This window comes from Pelobates fuscus, chromosome 6 (assembly GCF_036172605.1).
Source record: "Pelobates fuscus isolate aPelFus1 chromosome 6, aPelFus1.pri, whole genome shotgun sequence".
Lineage (NCBI taxonomy): Eukaryota > Metazoa > Chordata > Amphibia > Anura > Pelobatidae > Pelobates > Pelobates fuscus.
The window spans coordinates 123,579,522-123,605,129 of record NC_086322.1 but is presented as its reverse complement, the minus strand read 5'-3'; the positions used below and the strand labels follow the sequence as shown (position 1 = coordinate 123,605,129).

The 25,608-nt window shown below is 38.1% G+C and overlaps 1 protein-coding gene across 4 annotated transcripts in view; it reads right to left on the bottom strand.

Moving 5' to 3' along the window:
- FSTL5 (follistatin like 5) overlaps positions 1–25,608 on the bottom strand; it is a 1,067,859-nt gene that overhangs the window by 459,213 nt on the left and 583,038 nt on the right. For all 4 annotated transcript variants that reach the window (XR_010091251.1, XM_063458208.1, XM_063458210.1 and 1 more), the window contains one exon: positions 7,392–7,553. Coding sequence is in view for 3 of the 4 variants with exons in the window: in XM_063458208.1 (XP_063314278.1) it covers positions 7,392–7,553 (162 nt within the window). In the remaining variant the exon portion in view is untranslated. The remainder of the gene's footprint in view (positions 1–7,391; positions 7,554–25,608) is intronic.

Genomic DNA, 25,608 nt, shown 5'->3' with positions numbered 1-25,608 from the left:
AATTTTTTTCCTAGCTTGTTGCAAAATTGTGCTTCAAACTGGTATTTTTTTTTGCCTTCTTTTGGATCAACAGCAAAAAACAAATGTGAGGAAGGCTGAACTTAATGGACGCAAGTCTCTTTTCAGCTTTGTAACTATGTAACTATGTAAAATAGCAAAAGTATGCTAGCCATAAGCTTACAACCAGCAAGAACTCTGAAGAACTCGGTAAATATTTAAATATAGTTTATAGGATTATTTACTAAAGTGAAAATTGAAAGTGGAAATTTAAAGTCAAAGAAGCAGAACTGGAAGCATGTCTGACTTAGAGAATGACTCGAGTTTGGCTATTTATACCTTAAATTTAACTTTCATTTTGAATTCTCACTGTCGCGGATAGCCCTGTTAATGCTACTTTCATTTGAATTTTTATCATTTTTATCATTATTCATTTGAATAATATATATATATATATATACTATAATTTCAATTGTTATTTAAATTAGTCATTTCTGAAGCATTCTACACTGGCAGAACAGTATCAGCTAAACAATAAATTAACTGGCATCAATTAGCATGATCTTTTAAAAAGTTGTAACTGCCTGACATTTACCATTGAGTAACTTTGGGAGTTCAAAAGGTTTCTGAAGGTTGTGGAGAATGGAAGATAAGTCACTGTATATTGAAGTATCATTGTAAATTATGACCTAGATGAATCATAATTAAACTATACATCATATTACTTGGTTATTGCCTCAAGCCTTGAAAAATGGAAGCAGTGTTTATTCCTTTTATTATCTTCAATTGCAAAACACAGAGTGAGGTAGATATTTGAAATCCTGAAATTGTAGTGGAAATATAATACTGTAGTTATGGTCAACATGATGAAGCATTTGCTCACCTTTTTTTGTTTTTGCTTTGTTATTTAAAATATAAACTGTTTTACTGTGCTTACATTGAAGAGTATACAATATATGTTCTGTCACCAATAGTCAACTTATATTTCTATATTGTATTACTCTTGAGATATTGACTTTCTGTCTCTCTTTTTTTCAGAACAGTTTTAGCATTGTCTTTGATCATTTTATTAGGGTTTGAAGCCTGCTAATTATACTGTCAGCGATGCTATTTAGGAAATCTGCCCTCGAGTGGTAATAACACATTTTCCTCTTTTCATTTACTAGACTGAAAATCCCACTATCCTTTCATTAAGTACAGAGGGTTTCGTGCCTCTCCAAACCATTAGATTCTTTCATCAATAGATGTCTAGTTAAATCCTGTCTCTGCAGGCTAGTTTAACTTTCTTATCGCAAACTGAGTAGATATTAAAAATGAACAGCCCTTTTATAAAGAGTTTTAGCAACCCTGACCATTATATTGCTGTTCTCACAAAGATTTTTGTTTTATAATTTCTATATCTCACCTTGTTATCATTCTCTTTAAATCATGACTGAAAACACTAGATTAAGATTTAGACTGTACATGTACTGATTGCAATAATTCTACAATCCAAACTGCAGCTCCAAACTGTGCTCTGATTGGGTGGCTAGTAAGCAAATCATTCAGAACACTCTGACAGCCAAGCCTCAAGAGAAATGTAACCATAGCTGTCAGAGTACTGAGGTTGGCTGGCTTACTGATTGGTTGGCTTATTGATCAGGGCCCCCATCTGCTGTCAGTAGGTGAAGGTCAGGGGGGCACAATATTCCTCCCCCAAGAATATTATTATAACCACAACTTCACTGACTACACTTCACATACTCCATCATCATGTTTGTAGTTAGGTATTTTTTATTAGTTAATTATTACTATTTTTTTGTGATGTGGCAGATAATTTACCCTCTCTCCACCAAGTGAGCCACCAGGCGAATAGAACTTCAAATTATTGTTCACTTGCATGAAAACAATTCAATTATCATTTGCAAATGTGAATCCTACTGGATGCATGCCTCCCCAAATTTCATTGATATCTTCGTGAATCTTATTTTGTATAGGATTTGGAAGTGAAAGCACATATTTTAATCCAGATACCAAATGCATCTAGACTACTGCTGAAAATTAGCTTGAGATCAACCAAATTCTAACCACATTTAACTTTAGTAAATGTGAAAATGTCCAGTTCGATTGGAATTCAGGCAATTTGACTGGATTTTGGCCAGCAGACTTATCTTTTGTTCAGTAATTAATCTTGTATATTATTATTTTTATTATTATTTTATAATTTATATATTGCCAGCAAATTCCGTATTGCTGTACAATGGGAATTCAATAGCAATGTACAATCGTGTATATGTACATTATCCCATGTATCAGGAGGGTATATTGTCTCATTTCAAATATTATATTGTTATTATTTTGCAGCCTAGTACAGCCATTACCTTTCTGGTTACAGACGGAGTAATTTCACATTTAACACATAAGAGATATTTTCCAAAGTGTATCAGATGTCTTTGGAAAATATCCCATATGTGTTGGATGTGATCATTTACATCCAATATAAAATAAACAAGCAGTAGGCCTTTCTAATAATGCATTTGAGTACAGTTATGGAGATGATACATGTGTCTTTTTATAAATAAGTCACATATACCAGATATTTATGTAGCACCATTTGTTTTATAACTGTACGGTTGTGTAAAGGGATGAAGACTTTAATTACTACAACACATACATTGCCAGAGGACAACCATTTCTCCTTGCAGGGAAGATTTAACAGACAATTTTATATAAAAAAAAAAATAATGATCCAAGAGAGACGTTACATTTACTGGCTGGTTTGTGACAGAACTAAAGGTTCATAAACTAGCGTTTTACAGAAAACAATGTCAGTAAATAGTTGTTGCCATTATTGGTACTGTATATCAAATTCATGTGCACTGCACGGGAACCAAAGATTTAAAGTCATGTTGCCGCAATCAGCACAACACTAGTTTAGCTCAGCTTACACAGGTAACGTGTATAAGGAGTTGGTAAAAGAAATATTGTACATGAATCCCTCTTGCTATTGCCCAAGTCTACGTGCGTAGCATGAATGTATATATATATATATATATATATATATATATATATAGATAGATAGATAGATAGATATATATAGATAGATATTATAAATAAAAATCACAATTTAAACCTTACTCACCTTTCGTATTTTTAATTGATGAATTATATTTTTATGTTGTTTCTATGTGTTATATTTTACAATAACATGGAAATAAAAATAAAGGGGGTGTGTGACAGACCCATCTGTATAGACCAAGATTGCTAAATTCGTCTGTTTTGCCTTATTCATGGATTTATCCGTTCGTATGCCTTTGTATAAGTGAATGGACTTTTCTGCTGAACAGAACTGCCGAACGGATGGCCACCCAGAAGAGAAGTGTGCTGCTGGTTAACCTATTGATCCCAATTAGAATGTTGCGGTTAACCACAGACACTTCTCAATTAAAACCGAATACAGGGTGGTCGTCGTTCATATGTCGACCACGAGGCGGCGGCCATTTTAAACCATGCGAAAGACCAGCGGTGTTCGGCATTGATTTCATGGAACTGAAAACTGACACTTTTTCAACCGAACACCGCTGAAGCCGTCAATCTCCCTTCTCAATCGACAGAAGTGCACGAACACCGACCGTTCGGGAGGTTTAAAGGCACGAATGGACTTACCCCAGATAGCCTTCCCATGGAGTCAATCGCATACCAAAGAACTGTAATAGACTTTGACTCCATGGCGATTGAACTATGCGTATGGGATCTGAGCGCTATTCGCCAATAATATGCACTCAGATCCAGGCTATCTGGGGACATGTGATACAAATGGGTAGCGTTCGACAAATGCAAAGTTATATATTTTATTGTGTTTTTGAAGTAGGAGGACCGACCAAACATCTTTTTCCATCTCCCGCTTCCTAAAATCGATGCCTTATATACACGTCCCCTGATAGGGGACGTAACAGGGATTAAACTGATAAGAATAGTACTACTTAACACACTACTCCTATCTGGTGGCACATTAGATTGCACGTGCAGTGCCCTAAATTTGAAGTAGGAGGACCGACCAAGCATCTTTTTCCATCTCCCGCTTCCTAAAATCGATGCCTTATATACACGTCCCCTGATAGGGGACGTAAAAGGGATTAAACTGATAGGAATAGTACTACTTAACACACCACTCCTATCTGGTGGCACATTAGATTGCACGCGCAGTGCCCCAAATTTGAAGTAGGAGGACCGACCAAGCATCTTTTTCCATCTCCCGCTTCCTAAAATCGTTGCCTTATATACACGTCCCCTGATAGGGGACGTAACAGGGATTAAACTGATAGGAATAGTACTACTTAACACACCACTCCTATCTGGTGGCACATTAGATTGCACGCGCAGTGCCCCAAATTTGAAGTAGGAGGACCGACCAAGCATCTTTTTCCATCTCCCGCTTCCTAAAATCAATGCCTTATATACATGTCCCCTGATAGGGGACGTAACAGGGATTAAACTGATAAGAATAGTACTACTTAACACACTACTCCTATCTGGTGGCACATTAGATTGCACGTGCAGTGCCCTAAATTTGAAGTAGGAGGACCGACCAAGCATCTTTTTCCATCTCCCGCTTCCTAAAATCGATGCCTTATATACACGTCCCCTGATAGGGGACGTAAAAGGGATTAAACTGATAGGAATAGTACTACTTAACACACCACTCCTATCTGGTGGCACATTAGATTGCACGCGCAGTGCCCCAAATTTGAAGTAGGAGGACCGACCAATCATCTTTTTCCATCTCCCGCTTTCTGGGTGGAGGAAGAGAGACCTTCAATGACATCAGTGAGGACAAGGAACGGTACATGGCTAGCTTGGTATCCAACCTTGTGCTAATGGGGAGTTTTTCGCTTGTGCAAATGGACTGTTTGCGGTTGTTTGCGGTGCGTTAAATGGGGAGTTTGGTCTGTCACTGTGAAGCGGGCGTAACCCTTACACTACCTGATCGATACAACATCACAGTGCAGTGCCCCAAATTTGAAGTAGGAGGACCGACCAATCATCTTTTTCCATCTCCCGCTTTCTGGGTGGAGGAAGAGAGACCTTCAATGACATCAGTGAGGACAAGGAACGGGACATGGCTAGCTTGGTATCCAACCTTGTGCTAATGGGGAGTTTTTCGCTTGTGCAAATGGACTGTTTGCGGTTGTTTGCGGTGCGTTAAATGGGGAGTTTGGTCTGTCACTGTGAAGCGGGCGTAACCCTTACACTACCTGATCGATACAACATCACAGTGCAGTGCCCCAAATTTGAAGTAGGAGGACCGACCAATCATCTTTTTCCATCTCCCGCTTTCTGGGTGGAGGAAGAGAGACCTTCAATGACATCAGTGAGGACAAGGAACGGGACATGGCTAGCTTGGTATCCAACCTTGTGCTAATGGGGAGTTTTTCGCTTGTGCAAATGGACTGTTTGCGGTTGTTTGCGGTGCGTTAAATGGGGAGTTTGGTCTGTCACTGTGAAGCGGGCGTAACCCTTACACTACCTGATCGATACAACATCATACCTGATGTTTTGAAGCAGGTTATTCCAAACAATTTAGGAATGTTAGGTGATTTATGCCCTTTATGGATTAAAACCAGACTCTGCATCAACTATGTAATTTTCCATTGGAGTTTTGCCATGGATCCCCCTCCGGCATGCCACAGTCCAGGTGTTAGTCCCCTTGAAACAACTTTTCCATCACTATTGTGGCCAGAAAGAGTCCCTGTGGGTTTTAAAATTCGCCTGCCCATTGAAGTCTATGGCGGTTCGCCCGTTCGCGAACATTTGCTGAAGTTCGCGTTCGCCGTTCGTGAACCGAAAATTTTATGTTCGCGACATCACTATTTAGCATCTGATCTGCTCCAGTTACACCAGTTTAGCAGATACACAACCTTACATTACCATGTGAAAACATACTTATAAATACCCAATGAGTGTGAAATATGATTGATTCTGCACCAGCTTGTAAATCAAACAGAATTGTACCCATGCAATTAAGCGGACCTTACATTCACACAACCATATCATAGGGAAGTAATGCAATAAAAAAGTGTGTAATCTGCAGCTTGAGTAAGGAAAATAATTATTAAAAAAAAACAAAAAAAAACAGTTGCCTGTCAAAAATGGTGGATATTGACACTGGTGTATATCTTGGTGTAAGGGTAGTTCGATGAGGGATCTGTAATTAAGACTATTTAAGAACATGTTAAATGGGTTAGTAATGTAGTGTGAACAAAATATATATTAGCAAATCATACACATTGCAATTAGCTCAAGTCTAAATACAGGTACTGCTTATATAATAATTATAATCTGAACATGTGGTGTGCATTGTTCTACATAATCACTAATAACCTTGCAGACTTTAAACAAGTTCTCTAATTTATAATGTGGCAAGGAGCATCTCACAATTAAGCTGATATAACAAGGCCAGCTCAACCATGAGAGCGTAAGTGTTCTTATCAATGTAGCAAGCTAGGCAGATGAAAAAGGATACCAAGAGCAACAAATAAAGGATCAGTTCTTACTTTCAATTTTTTTTAAATATACCTGTATCTCTTCTGCTTTCAATTGAAAGAAATATACTTTGAGATATACTTTAACAAATTCAATATAAAGGAAAAACAAAGAGAAAAGGTACGGGATATTATGAATGGAGAAAGATAATAAAATAGTTGTTTGAGCTTATAAAAGTGCTCTAATGATTCATTAAGGTCATGTGGATAATGAGGTAAAACAGTAAATAGTGCTAATTTATGTTACCATTAAATTACAGTTTAAACATAAATAACTGTGTAGTTAAAAGACTGATCATATTTATAGTTGAACTGTATACCCTCAAAATAGATTAGACTTGATCCTCATGTGGGTACTGGATTTGCTAATAAGCATCTTATTTCAGTTAAATATTTTCAGCCTCTGTGTGATTGTAAGACATTTTGAATGTAGATTATTACAGACTGTTTGTGCCAAAATGACTTTTGACCCTGAGAATTAGAAATCAGGAACAATTGGACATAAAAAGTTAGACCCCTCTCCAGCATCATAGTGTGTGATAAATGAGTCCATTATTATTTGATGTCAGTAATAGCAGAGTTTGAACTCAGGGTTCAGATATGTAATCTAAGCTAGGCAGTTTCTGTAATATCAATCTGTGTGGTTGGCATGTTTTTTTTTCCTGTTTGATAGAAGCCATGATTACTTTTTTCATGTAGTTTACAGTAGTTCAACAAAAGCAAAGAAAAGCACGAGTATACAGTCATAAAGAAAACCTAATAGGGACACTCCTGACACTATAAGCAGTACAGTTTATTGTGATGGACATGGTGCCAGAAGGCTACCAGGTAAGTCATTCCATTTTTTCATTAGCTGACAGACTTTTAGATTACCTTGCACTGCTAGCTGTTTGGATATTTTTGGAGTTATATCGATTCCATTCTTTAGCCAGCCAAGTTGAGGTTGTGGAATTCCTTCTGCGTGGCACCTTAGACTGGCTGTCACACCTGGTTCTCTAGCTTGACTTTCTGGATATACTCGAATAACTGGAGGCACTAAATGAAAAGAAAAATAATTATTATTTTTATATGCTCATCATGGTATACGTATTTCTTGAGATAGTTGTATAACTTTACAACCAACAGAATATAAAACAATAAACTTTAAGCTACCCATATTAAATTAACTTTTAAAATTATTGTTAATTGTACGGAAAAAAATACATATATTTTATCTTATGTATACTTTATTAAAAGTGACAGTTGCCTTGGGCATGACAGGTGAAGAAAGCCAGACTGTGAGGTTCTGTCATATATGGAAAGAAAAAAAAAATAGAAAAGAGACTGGATGATAGGAAAGAGGAAAATGACACGAAAAAGATGGGGAAACAATAACGCAATCATTGAAATCAAATTAAGGGAATTTTTAAAATAAAGTGACTAGGGGTAGAGAGATTAAAACCTAATAGTAGAAATTTTTGAGAAGAACATTCTTAAAGCTATGAAATTAGAAAAATGGGATTGGGAAGATACATATAGAGAAAATTAGACGGCAGAGAACCGAATATGTGTGCTTAACCTTTATTAGTGCAAAGGTCGGTGTATATGTCTAGTTAATTGTTCCTTTCACATGTGACATTAGGTTAGAAACACTGAGTTAAAGAATTCACAGAACTCTAATTTTCTGCAGTGTCCTAAATTGTGTAGTATATAGTTCATCATAGGCCACTGTATAATAACTGTATAGTCAATAAGACCATTGCAGTCGCTTGGATCATCAGTCATACTGTAAACTGAAACAAATAAACAAACAAATAAATGAAGCAAAATAATGGCAAGTAAGGTTCAAGATTTTATTTAGAAGCATATACTGCAGTATCGTGGATTATCACGAATACCATTCACAAAAGGAAGCCAGACACGTGTTTTGGCGCTGCTAAAGTGCCTTCGTCTGGGGCATACAAACAGATCATCTCTCTGTGTTGCTTTTTAAAAGGAGAGTGGGTTGGGCTGGTGCCTGAGGTAACCAATGAGGCGTTGAGGGGTGTGTGCTCCTCCCCCACCTTCCAATGGAGCTCATGGTTGTGTGCACATCCTCAGCATAATGGAACACCTTATACGTTGAGTGATAAAACAGTATATATTTAGGATGGCTGGTCATATTTTACTCATTTACAAAAGCTAATGAAAAAAAAAACTGCTCAATAGATTAAAAATGTAGTCCTGAGTTTAGAAACACCTAGTGCTTACGTGCTTTTTTTTTGCAAGTTATAGGGCTATAAGTACATATAGGATATTGTTGTTTCAAAATATACATTTTTTAAAATTTATCAATAGTGACATTGTAACACTGTTATCTGTCATAAATCTCTGAAAAACACCCCACATGTACATATTTTTTTAAAGAAGACATCCCAGGGTATTAATCTAAGCATATTTTGACATTTTCTATGAAGCCATTTTACCACCAATCATTGCCAAACTTTGCATAGGTAGTTCCTTTTTTTCTTCTTCTTTTTTCACATGTATTGCAATTCAGGTATAAATTCACAGATCCTGTTATGTGTCACTGCCAAACAACAACCCAATATGTGTTCAGCAACATCTCCTGAGTACAGTGATACCACCCATGCATAGGCCTGTTAGGTTGTTAGGGGGCTAAAAGGCCACATTTGGCAGGTGCGCATATCCGTTTTCCAACGGATGGAATTTTGACATGTAGTCAACCTGCGCCCATGTCCTATTTGGGACATTTTTTAAGCCGGACAATGTATTTTACCCCCATCAAACCATATATTTTTGAAAAGTAGACAACCCAGGGTATTTTAAATGGTGGTATTTTAACACTTTTCATGCACTGAATTCTACCACCAGACATTGTCAAACTTTTGGGTAGTAATTTTATGTTTTTCTTTCACACACATTGTAATTTTGGCATGAATTAACAGATCCTGTTATGTATCACTGCCAAACTACACCTCAATATGTGTTCAGCAAAATCTCCTGAGTACAGTGGTACCACCCATGCATAAGTTTGCTGGTTTGTTTGGGGGCTTAAAGGCCATGATCGAGACTTGTGCATGTCAGTTTTTCAACTCGATATATAGGTATGCATGGCCTATCTTCAGTTTGACATATTTTTGCATCTCCAAGTTAATGTTACCACCATGAAAGTATGTTTTAACATTCTTCCCCCATCCAATGTGCTAAAAACATTTCAGAGAACGTGCATGGTGGTAATTTTTTAATTCTGTTTTTTTATTTTAGCCAGCAGGTTGCATGTTACTGCCAGAAAACACCCTAGTTTGTTTTCCGCAAAGTCCCCTGAGTACATCAATGCTCCCCATGCATTGACTTGCCACGATTTTACAGTAACACATTTTGGACTTGCCCATTTTGGCTGAATATAGTTTGCTTGCTTTGCTAGGCACATGTTGAGTGTGGTGCATTTTTACATCCCCCAAGTTGAATTAATAATTTAAAAGTATATATTTTTTTTATAAAGTAGACATCCAAGGTTATAGAAGATGTGTTTTGATTTCTTCCCCCAACCATTTTGCTCCAAGAAATTCAGAGAAAGTGTGTGGTGGTAATTTTTCAATTCTATTTTTATGCACACATGTCATATAACCAAATGTGCAGGTATCAAATGTACCTTTAGCAGCATTCTCTAAACTAACTTCTGCAAAAAGAATCTAACTGGAGATTTGGGGGAAGGAAACTGACTAACTAAAAGTTGCCGCTTTCAAAAGAAACAAAAAACATGTCCCAATACACAGTGTAGGTTTTGAAGGGCAATCAGGACAGTAAAAAAGGGGTGTCTGTCCTTTTCCCTTTTTTATAACAGACCCGGCAACGTTTATGGGAATTTGTTTGTTTTTTTGCAGTTGGCGGTATCTTAACAATAAAATATGTTGCACCAATTCTGGACACCTCTGGGAGCGTTGTTGGAACTTGACCATCTCCATAAATGATTGTGGAAATCAGCTTCAGCTGAAATTGGAGATAGGTGGTTTTTGACAGGATTCCTTTTTTTAAAAAGTAAAAATGAATTGTGGACTGCAACTTGTATCAGATAGATAGCCACCTTTATATTCCAGACTTTTGTATTAAGATAAGATATGGCTGCACCAGCTGATAAGCCAAAGAAACTCTCCCCCCCCCCCCCATTTGCCTGTTATAAGCCCTGATGCAAACAGGTTTGATCTGCACATCCACCTTTTTTTTAATTTGGCATCTATAAGAAGTCTGGGGATATCCTTGGCTTTTCTACTCAGTGTCACAGACCACTGTCGGCAAACCATAAAGAGTTTTAAACAAACAGACACTGCTATAAAAATTGCCCACATAAAGGTGGTAACCTTTATTGAACAAGGGGATCAGTAGGTCCCAAACAATTTTCCCACTTGTCCTCAGAGAGTCAGGACAGCCAGGAGGATCCAGTCTAGTCAGACAATTTTACGCCATACCTAGAGTGCTTTGAGGGGATGTATTGTTTGAATCCTAATATCCCTTTATATTTCATTAGGGATTCCTTAATGGATACATTGTGTTGGAGAGTATAAACTTTAGAAAATTTGTGCTGAAGATGGTATTGGGGTGATCTCTGGGGTGACAGAGGGTATTGTCATTAAAATGTAAATATCTCAGCAGCAACTCATATCTTGTTCTAGACATGGTTTGGGAGTACACTGGACTAGAACATATAGGGTTGTTGCTCCAGAAAGAGCAAATTGATGGCTTCTTTAAGTTCAGCGACATCTGTGGGATGCCAAGCATGCTCCCTGACTGCATAGCTACCTGGATTGGTATCAATAACTTGGGTAGCATATAAATTAGTCTAGGAAGCAATCTCCTCCCAGATGGTATACCCTAAAAATAGCTCCATATATTGCATCCACATTGACATTAATGCCTATAAGGGGGGATGTTAGGTTAAGCTAACTGTGGAGGTATCCAGTCCTCCTCCACATTCGACGTAGCAGGGAAAGCACAGATTCTTTTTGCAGCCGGCTCACACACAGATGACATGTGACTAGACTTGTCAGAAAACTGACCTGGGTCAAAATCGGACGCAGTGTCAGTGGCGTCAGAGTCTGACGCCAAGAAGGCATATGCCTCCTCCAAGCTGTACATGCACTGCATGTTTCACCAACACACTAACTGACTAAACTAACAAAATACTAACACAATTTTTCTTTTTTTTTTACTAAAACAGACTAAAACAGATTAAACCAGATTAAAACAGACTAAATCAGCAATCCCTAAACTAACTCCTGTTAAACGAATCTAATGGAGATTTGGGGGAAGGAAACGGACTGACTAAAACAGACTAAGACAGACTAAAAACACAGCTTTTTAACACAAATTTAACCCTTAAGGCAAAAAAAATAAAAAAAAAATACAGACAGTATAAATGCACTGCTGTAACAACTTTGGCAGGGGTTAAAATGAATTTTTATTAACTTTAGATACTTTTAAAAGTCTCTGAAAACACTTCTGGCAACACTGCTGGCAACAAATTATTACAATCTCTGTCTCTCCCCCTCACAAAACGCTACAGAGGAGAGAGGGGCAGAGATCACTGTCAAAGTGAGTGTAACATCCACTTTGACAGCAGCCAATTGTGAGCGATCGCGTGTCACTCACATGGCGTAATTGACTGTTACTTTCTGCCTGGCATGCCTGGCAGATAGTAACAGCGGGATTTCAGTGGAAGTGATCTCTGATCGCCCCCGTCGCTCGCTTTCCATGATGACGGTTCAGGACCATCATTGGTCCTCAATGGTATTTTTCCCATGACGGTCCTGAACAGTCAGCGGTTGTGAGGGGGTTAGCTACAACCAGAATAAACAAAACTTACATGATTTGAATCTGCAAATTAAAAGAGGAGACTTTTAAAGTTAGGTTTAATTGAGCATATGCTGTAATTTTACTTTTTGACTTTCTATAATAAAAATATAGAAGTGATAAAAGGTGCAACATTTGAATATAAAAAGAGTTTCTAGCGATAGCTAAAACCATTTGAATAGCTCATTGCTTTGAGGCTAGCCACTTGGTGTATAAAGTCTTGGTAAATTTCAAAGAAAAGTAAACATTTAAAATAAATCTACATTTATCATACAAAACAAGTGGGAATAGTTTTTTTTTATATTTTTTTTCACCACTTAAGCTTTACCAGCTTATATTTTATTTTATTTGGCTGTTACGTATGTACAGGAAATAAATGAAGTGTTTGTCATTATAATATCATGTAGTACCACAATTATTAATTAGAATGATATTCCAGCATCTTTCTGCCATCAGTCATGAGCAGGTTCTCTATGTTGAAGGAGGTTGGCCATACATCTAAATGAGTAATGAAACCTCTATATGAGATATAGCTCAGCAGACAAATCGGTATAAAGAATCATCAGAAATCCTATTAATTAAAATTAACCTTGGTTTCAGGGGGGCCTCATGTTCAGCACCATTTGTGCAATTCATGCAAATCCCCAGGCTCCCATTCTGCAATGACGTTGAATGATTAGGATATATGTGTTAGATGGATATTGACAGAGAAGAAAAAATGGATGTTGAGGAGTTGGATAATTGTCATGGGTGGTGATATAACTGTGCAGAATTATGACTAGGGAGACATAATTCAAGTGTGACCGGAATGTGGCATTAGAGAATTGGGAATATGGTGTAAGTAATCAATGCAGCTTATGTCCTATGGGCAAATGGGTACTGTACTGTAGGGTAGTTTATAATTTTGGACAGTGAAGGGAACAGAAAAGCAAGATGCTTGTTGAGTTATATGCAGTCTTAGAATCATCTAAGGTTCAAGTATATTGAAGGCTGTATGACAAGTGGTGACTCAGTGATAACACAGAGCTATGTGGAAAGTTGGAAGACACATTGGTTTATGACAGAAACAGGGAGCCTTTATCGAATGTATGGCAAGGAGTAATGCAGTGTTATCTCATGGATGCCTCATTCATGCAAATTATTGTTTTATTGATATCATTTTATCAAGATAACTTAATAAGAATATAATAAACAAAAAAATAAATAAGTATATAAGTGATACCGTTATTGGCTAACAAAAGAGGGGTATTTTGCAAGCTTTTAGGACACTAATGTCCCTTCATCATGATTTTATTCTCATGCTTTCATCTGGTAATACGTCTATTTTCTGAACAATAATTTACACATGATTTATTCCTTACATTTCTGTATAGCAGTAATGCGGTTATCACATGCTACTTTACAGCCTTACCCACTTTTGTGAATTTTACGGAAGGGTATCAAACTAAATCAATAATATTATGTATTTAAAATGATGCATGTGTTGGCTGTTCGTAGATAGAATAAAAATGGAATAACTTATAGTTAACTGTATGACCTTGAAGCAAGTCCACCATACAGAATCTACATAATATTATACAGTTTTCTTGTTAATGCTAGAGGTGTAAGCTAAGCCTCTACTTTATGTTAAAATTTAAAGAGCCATGCAGTCAAAATAAATCAGAGTGATAAAGCCTTTATACATCATGTAAACACAGGAGACAAACACATAGCTACAGAAGTTGCTCACAATGTCACTGTGATCTCACTCAGGTTTGTAATACATTCTAATAGAGTGGCTAAAACCTGCCCTAAGGTAAGCATGATGTCTCATGACAATGCCAGTAGAAGGTATCATTATCAGTGGAGCTGCTGACACTATGGAGGCTTAAAATGGTACAGAACAAACAGATATCCTGTGATTGTGGCCTTGAGACATACGTCCCTTAGACATACGTGCATAACATATACGTCAGAGAAAATTATTATTGGGAATTATTGGGAGAGGGACATGATTTTGGAAAAGGGACGAGGAACACATATGTATAAATGGATAGAGGGGTAAATGAATAGAGGGGTAGAGATGGGAATTGGAAACACAGTGCACAACTGTCACAGGAGTCGTAACCCAACACACAGGACAGGAGGTAACCACAAACGGTGGATCCGAAAGACGTATTACTTAGCCTTAGAATAGCCAGACTTAACGTAGCTAAGCAACAAGAATCATGGTCAAGAATAAATCAAGGACAGGAATAACAGGAATACTCACAGTCAAGACAAACCAGGGTCAGGATACCAGAAATCACGAGTCAAATACAAGATCAGGATATCATGAGTCAAATACGAAGCAGAGGTCAGGATACCAGAAATCATGAGTCAAATATAAATCCAAGGTCAAACACAGGAAATCACAAGAGAATCACTAGGAGCACTAAACGAGGTTCTAACAGAAACCACGATAGGGCAATGAATGGGGGATAAAATAAGGCTTAAATAGACTTACCTATGTCCTGATAGGATCGCAATGATGATGTGGTCACTTTAAGAGTGGGCATGACATCACGTCCACATCTATATATAGACGTCCTGCCTTGCAGTTCAGTGAGACCGCAGCAGAAAAAGGTCAGCTAGGATCAATGGAGGTGAGTCTCCCTCAGAGTGCCGCGTGGTCCGAGTGGCAGGAGGAAGTCGACAGGAAATGTGTGTATGTATGTCTGTATGTATGTGTGTATGTGTCTATCTACCTGTATGTGTGTGTGTGTGTCAGTATGTATGTGTGTATGCATGTATATATCTATCAGTATGTATGTGTGTATGTATGTCAGTATGCATGTATGTCTGTGTGTGTGTGTATGTCAGTATGTCTGTATGTCTGTATGTCTGTGTGTATGTGTCTATCTGTATGTGTGTGTGTATGTCAGTATGTATATGTGTATGTATGTATATATCTATCAGTATGTATGTGTGTATGTATGTCAGTATGCATGTATGTATATCAGTATGTATGTGTATGTATGCCATTAAGTATGTATGTATGTCAGTATGTAATGTGTATGTATGTATGTATGTCTGTTTGTATGTTGGTATGTCAGTTTGTATGTATGTCTGTTTGTCAGTATGTATGTATGTCTGTATGTATGTGTGTGTCAGTATGTGAGTATGTACGTACGTCAGTGTGTGTGTCTGTGTGTCTGTTTGTCAGTATGTGTGTGTGTGTATCTGTATCTCCTTATGCATGTATATGTCTGTTTCAGTATTTGCGTCTGTTAGTATGTGTGTATCTTTCTGTGTGTGTGTGTGTCTGTGTGTGTATTCCTGTGGGCAGGATTTGAAGGTGGGGCTTGGAGGCAGGCACCCGGGGGCCCAGACCTTGAGCTGTGTTAGGGGCCCCACAATTTCTGATGGCGGCCCTGACTGTCAGATATACACAGACTCTTGGTCTGTAGCAAATTGATTGGCTAACTGGTTACCCACATGGCAGTCAAACCAGTTCATGATACACACAAAGGAAGTCTGGGGAAAAGATCTCTGGGAACAAATATGGGAAATGGTGCATCAAAATGAGGTGAGTTTTTCACGTAGATGCACATTGTTACACAAATTCTATTGCAGATGAACAAGCCAAAATTGCTGAGGCATCCGTTGAAAATCCTATCTCACTTTTGGGATTGGCTAACTGGGCCCATCAGAAATGTGGACAACTGGGAGAAAAAACCACTCACAGGTGGGCACAACAGTGAGGCATTTTAGTGACACTTGATTTAATTAAAACAGTCATTTTGCAGTGTCCAGTATGTCAACATGAGCAGAATAGACATGTGCCAGGTTTAGTGCGTGGACAGATAAAAAGAGGCAAAGCTCCAGGACAAATATGGCAAATGGACTACATAGGGCCGCTACCCAGGAGCAAAAATTGGCAATATGTATGCACGGCTGTGGATACATATTCAGTGTACTTGTTGGTTCAACAAGTGTACTTGCAAAAGGGCTACCCAAATAAATACCATCAAAATGCTGGAAATCATGCTACAGTATTATGGTCTCCCATTACAGATACAACGTGACAATGGTAGTCACTTCAAAGGTAAACTAGTGTGAAATTTTTGCAATGAAAACAATATTGAGGGGATTTTCCACATCCCCTATTATCTTCAGGCAGCAGGGCTAATAGAGAGGATGAATGGTTTGCTTAAACAGCAATTGAGAAAGCTTGGGAAAGGGACCATGCATAAATGGAGAGATAATCTGCCTACTGCTGTTAACATTCTAAACAATAGACCACTCTCAGATCATGACACTCCCCTCACTAGATTGATTGCACCCAACATATAGGCATAACCATATGTAGCAACAAACACAATCACATACTGGGAGATTGAAGAAGGTGCCTTAGCACCGTACAGGGCTACCCCAGAGGCTGCAGGCATAGACTTGCGAGCCAGAAAGGAAGAAAGACTCCAAATAGGGCAGGTACAAATGTTCCCTACAGGCATAGGTATAAAAATACCCCCAGGACACTTTGGACTAATTGCACCCAGGTCCAGCCTAGCCCTCAAGGGGATACTTGTAATGGGAGGAGTCATAGATGCAGATTGCCAAGGAGAAATAAAGGTCCTTCTACTGAATAAGGATTACAAGACTTGCTAGTGCAAGAAGGGGTCAGAATAGCCCAATCATCCCCATTAGGTGCCAAGGTGTGGGTAAGAACAGACAAGACAAATGGGAATATGTGCCAGTGGGCAAATGCTACTTAAGAGAATAAAATGAGCACTCTTTTTACAGGCAAAGCACATTGGTCTGGCTGTCATTGTGATGGCTGTGCTTACTCCACAACCTTTGGTCAGTTCAGATACCAGCAACAAGATTGGAGGTTGGGACCAGAGTGATTCCACAGAGATGAAATGGAAAGAGATTGAGATAAGAATAACCTGCCTGACTGATGACTGTACGAACATAAGGGCAAGCCTGGATGGAGAAGGATATTTCAGTTACAACAAAACTTTTCACAGGATGGAGTTTTGACTATTTTAATAGGACATAAAATGATGAAAAAAGGACAAAGGGCAGGTAGAAATATGTCCTGGGAGAAAGTGAGACTAAAACTATAAGTCGCTGGTGGCATAAATTACGAGGTACAGTAGTATTTAGTCAAACAACAATTTACACGTAGCGCCAAGAAAAATACTCCAAACACAATAGTATATAATAATACTGAGACAATTACCTACATTAAGTTGACAAATGAATCGTTCCCTGTATTAACATTAGAATCTACAATGCCTTTTGGCTGCCACATACTATACACACATGCCAACTATAATATTTCTGTAGACGAACTTGCCCAATTCTGGCAAATCTCGCCGAGCACTAAGCAAACATACATTATTATAGAGGTTAGTGGTGCAACCTACTGTTGCACTAACAGCCCAACTGACACCTTTTGGTATTTTCTCTTGAAAATTCAAAGGACATCAATGACAACCTGCTCTGACACAACTAGGTCAGACAGGCACCTTTCCCCCTGGGAAGAACATAATCATTTTATTAAGGCAGTAGCTAATGTATATACAGTAAAAACCTGAGTTTATGTAAACCATGTTGGGTGTGTGGCCACACTCCGCATGCTCATGACAAAGGGTATCCCTAATTCCCTAAGATTTTAACAAAAAAAGACTTACTATATGTCACAAGGCATAACATTGGTTTCGACTTTTTAGTGAGAAACGACACAAGTGAAGACCCTAAGTTCTTCTTAAGTGAGGATACTACTGACAGACCAGGTGCGTTAAAGCTGCGCATGGGGGGTTAAAATACCCTGGAGACTTGGAGAAAGTGGTTACTATTAATGTTTATCAAAAATATTATACAGACAGTGACTACCAACCGATCAGTCGTCCTGGCAATTACGTAAATACCATGACATTGTCCCCTTTTTCACAGGATGGAGTTTTGACTATTTTAATAGGTCATAAAATGACGAAAAAAGGACGGAGGGCAGGTGGAAATATGTCCTGGGAGAAAGTGAGACTAAAACTATAAGTCGTTGGTGGCATTAATTACTAGGTACAGTAGTATTTAGTCAAACATCAATTTATACGTAGCGCCAAGAAAAATACTCCAAGCACAATAGTATATAATAATAAGAGCAATAAAATCAATAAGAGCAATAAAAAAAACCACAGGATATATAAAGAGCCCACAATAAAACTTGAAAGAATACAAAATATCAAATGGTACAGCACAGTCTCAAAGGTGGCAATAGATCTTCTAGTCCTGGTATGGGACTTTCTTGGTAGCTATGCTTAATAGCAACATATGAAAAGGAAGCAAAAACAGAGGCAAACCAACAGTGCAATATGGTAGTATGTGGTAGGAAAAACAACACTTAGATAAGATGTCAACTCACATATGGTAGAGCTATAACCAGCTCTAGGTAAAACTGTATGCAGTGGTATACAATCACCACTTGCAGAATATCCCTCTGGTTTTGGCACAAAGTAGAATGATGGTATATCACAACTGGATAACAATGAGGTTGATCATATGGAATGACTCAAAAGCAGCCAATAGTGTTCTCTATATAGATAGGTAAGTATCAATAATGTAAATAAAAATATACTTACAATAGAGTGAGCAGACTAACCGCTCTATGTATCAAGCGTGGGTGGTATAATCCCCACCAAGGATTTCTTTGGTTGGTTGTCCACAGTAGGTAATTGGTCCAGATGTCAGGTAGAAGTATAAAAATAAGTAATAATAGTAAAAATATATGGCGAAAACACAGGTAGTGAGGTAGCCAAAATACTTTATTTTGACAACAGCATAAAAAACACAACTCGTTTCTCCCCTTAGGGCTTTCTTAAACCACTCACCTAGTCATATTCATCATACTGTCATACCCCAAACTACTTTCATTCATCCATCCAATCTCATAGCTAAACTTTAGATATATGATGAGCTGGGGTGCATTGAGGAAGCTGGCCTTGAGGCAGCAGAGAGGGTAAATCAAGCCTTGTCTTTATGAATGATTTATGTCTGTTGCCTCTTTTGACCACACTCAAATAGATTTCTGTATGATGAATTTATCTGATAAAAACATTACATTTTATTTGTAATGTACTCTAGGAAAGGCTAGATGTCAGACCCTTATATACGCATCCTTTTTATCTGTATGTCTTATAATATATATTGTAATAGTTTTCTCATTAACCTTTGGGTGCCATTCTTTCTTATTTTATTGACCATACGCTGTCAAATATGCTGCCAAAGTACAAATATTTGTACAGTAACACCTCTCCCAGTATATCAAAGATATACTTTTAGTTGATCATAGACGCAAAGAAAATCTACTCAGCATGGCTTTTTTTTATCACAAAGACGATTGGAATTCCAGCTCAGACTTTTTGGTAATATTTTATTTTTAAATTCTTTATTAAGCCTTAGAGAAACATTCTATTACCGTTGTCAGGTTTCTTAATGTGAAAGTTGTGCCCTTTCAAAATGAGAACATAATGTATGTATTTCACCATTAGTGACATGTTATTGCTGCATTTTGTCCTTTAGATTATTATTATTTAATAATAATTACACAATTACATTAGTTTATGGAAAATACTACAAATTTCACAGACCTTTTCCAGCAATGGTTACATGGTTTCTCTACTTTTAAACTGAAAACAAATTAACTTTACTAACAAATGTACTTTTGACATTGAAAAATTATTACATTATTTTTTTTTTAAAGAAAGAACGGATGCCTTGCCAAAAAGTTCCAGTTAATATAAACATAGATTTAATATAAATCCTGTAAAAATAGATGCAATTTGTAACTCTTTAGTTTGATGTAATAAAGGTTTGGATTTATGATAAATATTTTCAACTGATCCAATTTTAATTTAGAGAGGCATAAAAACTCTTATTTATTCTTGAGCAGCAAATGTGTTAGTACAACAGTTCACACCAACTTGAAAAAGTAAACAGAAAATATGTATGGGTGTTACATCACCCATCCATGGTAGCACGGGAGATATATTTTACAGATCCACTAAACTCAATAAATATTAATATTAATTAATATTAATATCATAATACAGTTAGAACAACACACACACACACATATATAATTAATATATATATATATATATTAGCAAAATACAATGAAATTATCTGTAAGGAAACCAAGTTTAGCCAAACCGCGTTCGGTAGTTTCCTCCCGAAAGGTCAGAGTCTAAGGTAGTGAGAGTTTGGTTCGATAGTTACAGGAAACGAAATCCATACGAAATAAAACAGCTGCATAAGATAATTCCCTTGTTACAGCATACGAATTCCAAATAACAGTCAGAGTCCAGGTTCAGGATACAAGTAGAACTAACGTTTATTCACATACAAGGCTTTTTATGCAGGTCCCCATGCAAGGGGACATCCCACAGGGAGGAGTAACATTTATCCAATCCTGAACAGTAAAATTATAAAACACACCCAATACAAACAGGCAGTTCCCTCCCCTAGTCCTGGAGATAATCAGGTCTGATATAGTAACAACCTAATTATCTCCAGGCTGAAAGTTCACTGTTTTCCCCAATTTCTAGAACACCCCTTTATACCTGGGGTATCCCCACAAATCCTATGTCCCCTGATAGCCCCGATCTGGGTGACCAACATATCCAAATTTCACCCAGATCGGTTCAGGGGTTCGCAAAAACTATGGAAGTCCTTTGTGACCGGTTCACTGTGGGTGGGCTGCCCAAAATAGTTCCAGAGATTCGTGGGGTTTTGCCGGTCACTTTAGAAAAAGGGAAAAAACGAATAAAAGTACCGAATGAATTCCCCTGGCTCCTAGCAGCGATTGTTCCCCTCATTCGTGTGCATATTTGTACCAAATAGCGCTCGTCTAGCTAATCGGTATCACTAGTTCCAGCGTTCGTATGATTGAGACCGGTGTTCGGGACGTCGAGTGTCCGATTTTAGTTCCAGACACTCGACGACCAAGTCCCGCTGCCTTTGTTTGACGAAAAAAAGATGGCCGCGGTTTTCTCTGCCACGTGGCGTTCGGCAGTACGAACGCTGACCGCACACATAGAGGGTGAAAGTGATGCCGGCTTTGAAGTTAAGTGAGCCAGGGGTGGTCTCTGTTCGGTAGTCCCATCTGCCGAATGAAAATACACAGAAAAAGCAAGAACTATGCAACAAAATACCGAATAATATAGTCATTTCTTCACATTATCTATCTATAAAAAAACAAAATTATATATATATATATTTTTTTTTTATTTACATTCTATGTGTATATTTATGTAATATTTTGACATAATTAAGTAAGTTTATAAATAACAATTTGAGAGACCTGCCTGACAACCCAGGCAGACAGTCCAGATAATTAATTTTGTAACCCTATATTTAACCCTGCAACTTTCCCAAAAAATTCATAAAACCTCTTTATGTGGGGTTCTGTTCTACTCAGGAGACTTCGCTGAACACAAATGTGAATGTTTCCAAACAGTAAAACATATGACAACGATGATATCATCACTGAAATAGCAGTTTGTGCTAACGTTTGGCCAGAGTTTGTGGCTAAGTGGCTACTAAAGAAGACTGGATATACCCCATTTTGAATTCCCTGGGTTTTTAAATTTTGAAAATGGTATGCCATGATGGGGTTAATTTTCATTCCTGGACTGTCATATGGCCTCAAAGGCAACATAACCAATATGGCAAATTTCAATGTGCAAAAACTGGAAAGGGGAAAACCCTAGATTTGACTCTGTAGCTTTCCAAGCTGTACATAAACCTGTACCTGGGGGGTACTGTTGTACTTGTGACAAATATGTGTATTTTTTTGTGTATTTTATGAACTGTTAAAATGCCATGCAGAACATGAAAAATTTAAAAATGTCTCAATTTCTAAAACTTTTTTGATTGCATTTCTATTAAATTTAGTTCATATATAAATATTTGATGTGCAATTAAAGCCCTGTGGGGGTGAGGAGAGGACGGAGTCAAATTGAACACCTAGGCAGAGAGCCTGCATGGTAGAGCTGATGAGCTGTTAACGTGGATAGATAATGCATAAAATATCTGTGAAAAAAATGAAAACCCACTCATGTTTGTAGTTCTAGTATTCTAACAAGGATGTATGGAAAGACAGGAAACACACACAGCTTTATTTACTAAAGTCCAAATGCCAACCGTTTAGATTTGCACAAAAAAAAAAAACATGAATGATGTTTCTGTATAAAATCAATACATCATTGATCATAAAATGTGCTCACACTATCACCCCAAAAACTATTAAGATATAAAATACAGTGGGTAAAGTGCCAGTGTTATACTTTCTAAACTGGATAATAACCTATCTTTAAAGAGTATTTACAGGAGAACATATATAGAGGCCATAAAAAGGAAAATAATTACATTTAAAAAACCACAGTGCATTATAGATTGGCCCACTCACATGGAGGCCAGGCTCTATATAAACAGTTTTCTGGTGTTCCCCTCCTGGGCTAACAAAATATTCCAAGTTTAAATATAGAATATACTTTGCAATATATACATTACTTCTGGCAAGCCTCACCAGAGAACGTGCAGACACTTTTGGCATACAAAGCATTCTTCAAGTGCATGTAATCCATGTGTTAAAAAAAATATACATCCGATTCAATATAAAATAAAAAAAAAAACAAGAACCAGGTGACATTTTTTTATGTAGATACAGATGTTTATTTTTTTAGAAGGGTGTGTAAATGTCTTCTGTATATTCTATATTAGCTAATGTAGTAGGTAGATATATGGTAAAAATGAGAAGGTGGAAAATGACAAGAGGGGGTGGCTGTCACAAACTTAACTTTACCCGGCACCCGCGCCACTCCTCTTCTCAGGTCGCACGGCCTGATTGCTCCACATGAATAGAATATAATAAAATTGGGACAACACGGAGAAGGATAGGCAACTAGTGCACATAGTACTCTCTGATATAACTTTATTAAGTTAAACATATGAATAAAATAAAATACACTCACATGAGTTGCATATCGGTCTTGCACACAGTCTGAAATGGAGTGGGTATCAGCATGAGTATCCCTGTGACGCTCTCTCCTGTTTGCCGGCTTATGAGAGAGTGGGGGGGTCTGAATTTGATGTTCGCCGCTGTCTGTATCTGGCAAGCGTTCCACTGCAGCCTGATGTGCGTTCCACCTTACTGCACTTGTCTCTGTGCAGTCGTCTGTGAGGTGTGAGATGATGCTGCGTTATGTGTTTCATGATTCTCAGTGATCACTTCATCAGAAGACCTCTGATAAAGTGATCCCTGAGAATCACGAAACGCATACTGCAGCATCATCTAACACTTCACAGATGAGTGCAGTAAGGTGGAACGTACATCAGCCTGCAGTGGAACGCACGCTAGATACAGTGGCAAACATCGCATTTAGACGCACATGCACCCAGCCGTCCACCTGATCTAAAAAAAAATCATAATTCATCAGATCAAGCAAACTTCTTCCATTGCTCCATTATAAAGTTCTGATGCTTACATCTCAATTGAAGGCACTTTTGGTGATGGGCAGGGGTCATCAGGGGCACTCTGCAGCGTATGGGGCTGTGTGGCCGCAGACCAGTCAAATTACAATGCACAGTGTATTCTGATACCTTTTTATCTTGGCCTGCATTACATTTTCCAGCAATTTGAGCTACTCACAGGCTAGCCTTCACTCTCCATGTGCATCAAACTACATGGGCTAGCCTTTACGCCCCACATGCATTGGGCACCCGTGACCCTGATGCCATATCATTGACTGTCCTTACTTGCTCCACTTTTATGCAACCACTGCATAATGGGAATACCCGCAAGACTTGCAGTTTTGGAGATGCTCTGACCCAGATGTCTCGCTCTCACTAATTGGTCCTTGTCCATTTTCCCTGCTTCCAACACACGAAATTTAAGAACTGACTATTCACTTGCTACCTAATATATCCCACCTCTTTACAGGAGCCATTGTGATTATATAATCAATTAGACATGTGCAATTCGTTTAGGTCCGAATTTAAATTCAGATGAAATTCAGCAATTCGAATTGAAGTGTTGAACCGATTTGCTGAAATCCCAAATTGCCAAAGTCCCAATTTGCCAAAGACTTGTATTTCGGAAGTTCCGAACCAAATTGCCGAAGTGACGAATTTCGGAACTGCCAAAGTGCTTTGGGTTTCTGAAAAGTGGCAAAACAGGAGAGGGAGGTAAAATTAAAGGAATGATGACAGGAATCTAACCCAAGCCCTAACCCTACCCCTACCTCTAACCCTAACCCTTATCCCAACCTTCCTCTAACCCTACCCCTAACCCTACCCCGAACCCTTGCCCTAACCCTTACCCTAACCCTACCCCTAGGGTTAGGATTAGGGGAAGGGTTAGGTTTAGTGTTAGGGGTAGGGTTAGGGGTAGGGATAGGTTTATGGGTAGGGATAGGTTTATGGGGTAAGGTTAGGGTTAAAGGTAGGGTTAGGGAATTGCTGAAGTCTTGAATTCCCGAAGTCCCGAAGTTCTGAAGTGCTGAATTCCCAAAGTGCCGAAGTCCCAAAGTCCTGAATTTCAGAAGTGCCGAATTCCCGAAGTCCCGAATTTCGGAAGTGTTAAATTACCGAAGTCCCGAATTTCGGAAGTGCCGAACGATGCCGAAGTGCTGAATTTCGGAAGTGCCAAGTTGCCGATGTCCCGAATTTCGTAAGAGCCCAACCAATATTTTTACCCATGCACATCCCTATAATCAATGTAATATACATCACCTGTCAGTGGTATTAATGTTGTAGCTGATCAGTATAAGTAAATATAAACATAGCTGATCAGTATATGTATACAGTGCCTTGCAAAAGTATTCACCCCCTTTGGCATTTTTCATGTTTTGTTGCCTCACAATCTGGAATTAACATGGATTATTTGAGGATTTGCATCATTTAATTTACAGAACATGCCCACAATTTTGAAGATTTTTTTTTTCTTTTTATTGTGAAGCAAACAACAAATATGGGCAGAAATAACAAAAAAGTCAATGTGCATAACTATTCAACCCAATAAAGTCAACACTTTGTAGAGCCACCTTTTGCGGCAATCACAGCTCCAAGTCGCTTTGGATAAGTCTCTATGAGTTTGCCACATCTTACCACTGGGATTTTTGCCCATTCTGACCACAGATTTTCTATTGAATTGAGGTCTGGGCTTTGACTAGGCCATTCCAACACATTTACATGTTTCCCCTTAAACCACTCAAGTGTTGCTTTAGCAGTGTGTTTG